Genomic DNA, 3,173 nt, shown 5'->3' with positions numbered 1-3,173 from the left:
TTTTTTTTTTTTTTTTTTTTTTGGAGACGGAGTTTCGCTCTTGTTACCCAGGCTGGAGTGCAATGGCGCGATCTCGGCTCACCGCAACCTCCACCTCTTGGGTTCAAGCAATTCTCCTGCCTCAGCCTCCTGAGTAGCTGGGACTACAGGCACGCGCCACCATGCCCAGCTAATTTTTTGTATTTTTTTTTAGTAGAGACGGGGTTTCACCATGTTGATCAGGATGGTCTCGATCTCTTGACCTCGTGATCCACCCGCCTCGGCCTCCCAAAGTGCTGGGATTACAGGCTTGAGCCACCGCGCCCGGCCCTTCTAGTCTATTTTTGAGATTTTTTTTGGAACAGAAATAGTTATAGATATCAAATACACAATCTTAATTCTTCCCACACTTTTTATTTTAAGAAAGAAAAGGCCAGGCACAGTGGGTCATGCCTATAATCCCAGCACTTTGGGAGGCCAAGGTGGGCAAATCACCTGAGATCAGGAGTTTGAGACCAGCCTGATCAACAGGAAGAAACCCCATCTCTACTAAAAATATAAAATTAGCCAGGTGCGGTGGTGCATGCCTGTAATCCCAGCTACTCAGGAGGCTAAGGCAGGAGAATTGCTTTATCCCAGGAGACAAAGGTTGCAAGTGAGCTGAGATCATGCCATTGAGTAACAAGAGTGAAACTCCGTCTCTCCAAGTAAAAAAAAAAAAAAAAAAAAAAAAAGAAAGAAAAACAGGCTTGGTTTGGTGGCTCGCACCTATAATTCCAGAACTTTGAGAGGCTGAGGCAGGAGGATTGCTTGGGCCCAAGAGCTTGGGACAACATGGTGAGACCCTATTTCTACAAAAAAATTTTTTAAAAATTAGCTGGGGCTGGGCACAGTGGCTCACAACGGTAATCCCAATACTTTGCAAGACTGAGGCAGGTGGATTACCTGAGGGTCTGGGGTTTGAGACCAGCCTAGCCAACATGATAAAACCCCGTCTCCACTTAAAAAAAAAAAAAAAAAGCTGGGCATGGTGGAGGACACCTGTAATCCCAGTTACTCATGAGGCTGAGGCAGGAGAATCGCTTTGGAGCCGGGAGGTGGAGGTTGTAGTGAGCCGAGATCATGCCACTGCACTCCAGCCTGGGTGACAGAGTGAGACTCCATCTCAAAAAAAAAAAAGAAAAAAGAAAAAAAAATTGGCTGGATGTGGTGGTATACATCTGTGGTCCCAGCTACTCAGGAGACTGAGGTAAGAGGATTGCTTGAGCCCAGGAGGTCAAGGCTACAGTGAGCCATGTTTGCCCCACTGCACGCCAGCCTCAGTGACAAAGCAAGACACCGTCTCAAGGAAAAAAAAGAACAGCTGGGTACGGTGGCTCACGCCTGCAATCCTAGCACTTTAGGAGGCTGAGGCGGGTGGATCATGAGGTCAGAAGTTCAAGACCAGACTGGCCAACATGGTGAAACCCCATCTCTGCTAAAATACAAAAATTAGCTGGGCGTGGTGGCAGCTACTCAGGAGGATGAGGCAGGAGAATCACTTGAACCCAGGAGGCGGAGGTCGCAGTGAGCCGAGATTGCAGCACTGCACTCCTGCCTGAGCAAGAGTGAGACTCTGTCTCAAAACAATTTTTTTTAATAAAAATAAAGAAAAAAGAAAAAGAAACACAAGGGAAGGGAGATACATACTTACACTAAAATATTGAAAACTCTTAGGAGCCCATAATTGACATATCTAATTACGGATATTCCATAATTTCTACTTTTGGACAGTTAGGCTGCCCATAAATAGCTTTGCAATGAACATGTTATATATAAATCCCTGAAAATTTTTTCCCAATGGGGATTAACTGAGAAGCATGATGAATCTGACTACTACCGAACTACTTCCAGCCAGGTGTGGTGGCTAACACTTGTAATCCCAACACTTTGGGAGGCCGAGGCAGAAGGCTCACTTGAGGCCAGGTGCTCAAGACCAACCTGGGCAACACAGTGAGATCCTGTCTCCACAAAAAGTAAAAAAATTAGCCAGGAGTGGTGGCACACACCTGTGGTCCCAGCTACCCTCAAAGCTGAGGTGGGAAGATCGCTTGAACTGGGGAGGTAGAGGCTGCAGTGAGCTGTAGTCTCAATCTCACTGCAACCTCCACCTCCCCAGCTCAAGGAATCCTCCCACCTCAGCCTCCCAACTAGCTGGAACCACATGTGCACAAACCACTATGCCCAGCTATGTTTTTTTGTATTTTTTTGTAGAGATGGGGTATCGCCATGTTGCTCAGGCTGGTCTCGAACTCCCGAACTCAAGCAGTCTGCCCACCATGGCCCCACAAAGTGCTGGGATTACAGGCGTGAGCCATCTCACCCAGCCTGATTTCTATTTGAAGGCAAAAGAATCTGTAAGCCAAGAAACAAAAATGACTTATTTACATAAGATTATAGACAGTATTTTCTTCTCTATCCTCACCTGTCTTAGCTGTTTGAGGTCCGACTTGTTTCCCACAAGAACCACAGGTGTATCATCAGTACGTCGAACTCGATAAATAAGCTGTTTAAACTCACGAACTTCATGGAAACTTCGACGATCCGTGATAGAGTAACAGATAATAAACCCTTCTCCTGCCCTCATATACTGGTCCCGCATGGCTGTAAACTCTGCCTATAGGGAAACAAGGGACATTATGTGCTGATGCAACCTAGCACTACTACACACACAATTAGCTATTTATTTCAGATTTTTAAAAATGCATGTCAATTACCTGCTATCCTGAGTCAGAGTGCATGAAAAATTAAGAGAGATAAACTAGTGATCTTCTCTGCATAGGCCTTCCCCTCCCCTTTACTAGAGTAAAAAAGCCTTTACTCATAACATTCTGGGATTTAATACCTGTCCAGCTGTATCCAAAATGTCCAGATTGGCAGGCTCATCATCAATACGGATCCTGATTTTATAAGCATCTTCTGCAGGAGGGAAGAAAGGTGTACTATAAAGTCATAAACGCAGGAAGAAATGCCTATTTAAAACTCATTTTACAGAGTAGTAGATTCAACCCAAATTCATTAAATGCCCAAATTTTCTCAGGAAGCATGCCCAGCCTAATTCACTATTTTCTTTTTTTTTTGGGACGGAGTTTCGCTCTTGTTACCCAGGCTGGAGTGCAATGGCGCGATCTCGGCTCACCGCAACCTCCGCCTCC

The 3,173-nt window shown here is 45.4% G+C and overlaps 1 protein-coding gene across 1 annotated transcript in view; it reads right to left on the bottom strand.

Moving 5' to 3' along the window:
* LOC116547287 (GTP-binding protein Rit1) overlaps positions 1–2,968 on the bottom strand; it is a gene marked incomplete at its 5' end in the record, with an annotated part of 5,302 nt that extends 2,334 nt beyond the window's left edge. Inside the window, 2 exons of the mRNA XM_032273280.1 lie at positions 2,444–2,635; positions 2,864–2,968. Of these exons, the coding sequence (XP_032129171.1) occupies positions 2,444–2,635; positions 2,864–2,968 (297 nt within the window). The remainder of the gene's footprint in view (positions 1–2,443; positions 2,636–2,863) is intronic.
* Positions 2,969–3,173: the final 205 nt, after the last annotated feature.

The sequence above is a fragment of the Sapajus apella genome, unplaced genomic scaffold, assembly GCF_009761245.1.
Source record: "Sapajus apella isolate SASKATOON/1434 unplaced genomic scaffold, GSC_monkey_1.0 scaffold2593, whole genome shotgun sequence".
Classification (NCBI taxonomy): domain Eukaryota; kingdom Metazoa; phylum Chordata; class Mammalia; order Primates; family Cebidae; genus Sapajus; species Sapajus apella.
The sequence above is the reverse complement of the archived record's forward strand: the minus strand, read 5'-3'. Positions and strand labels throughout refer to the sequence as shown.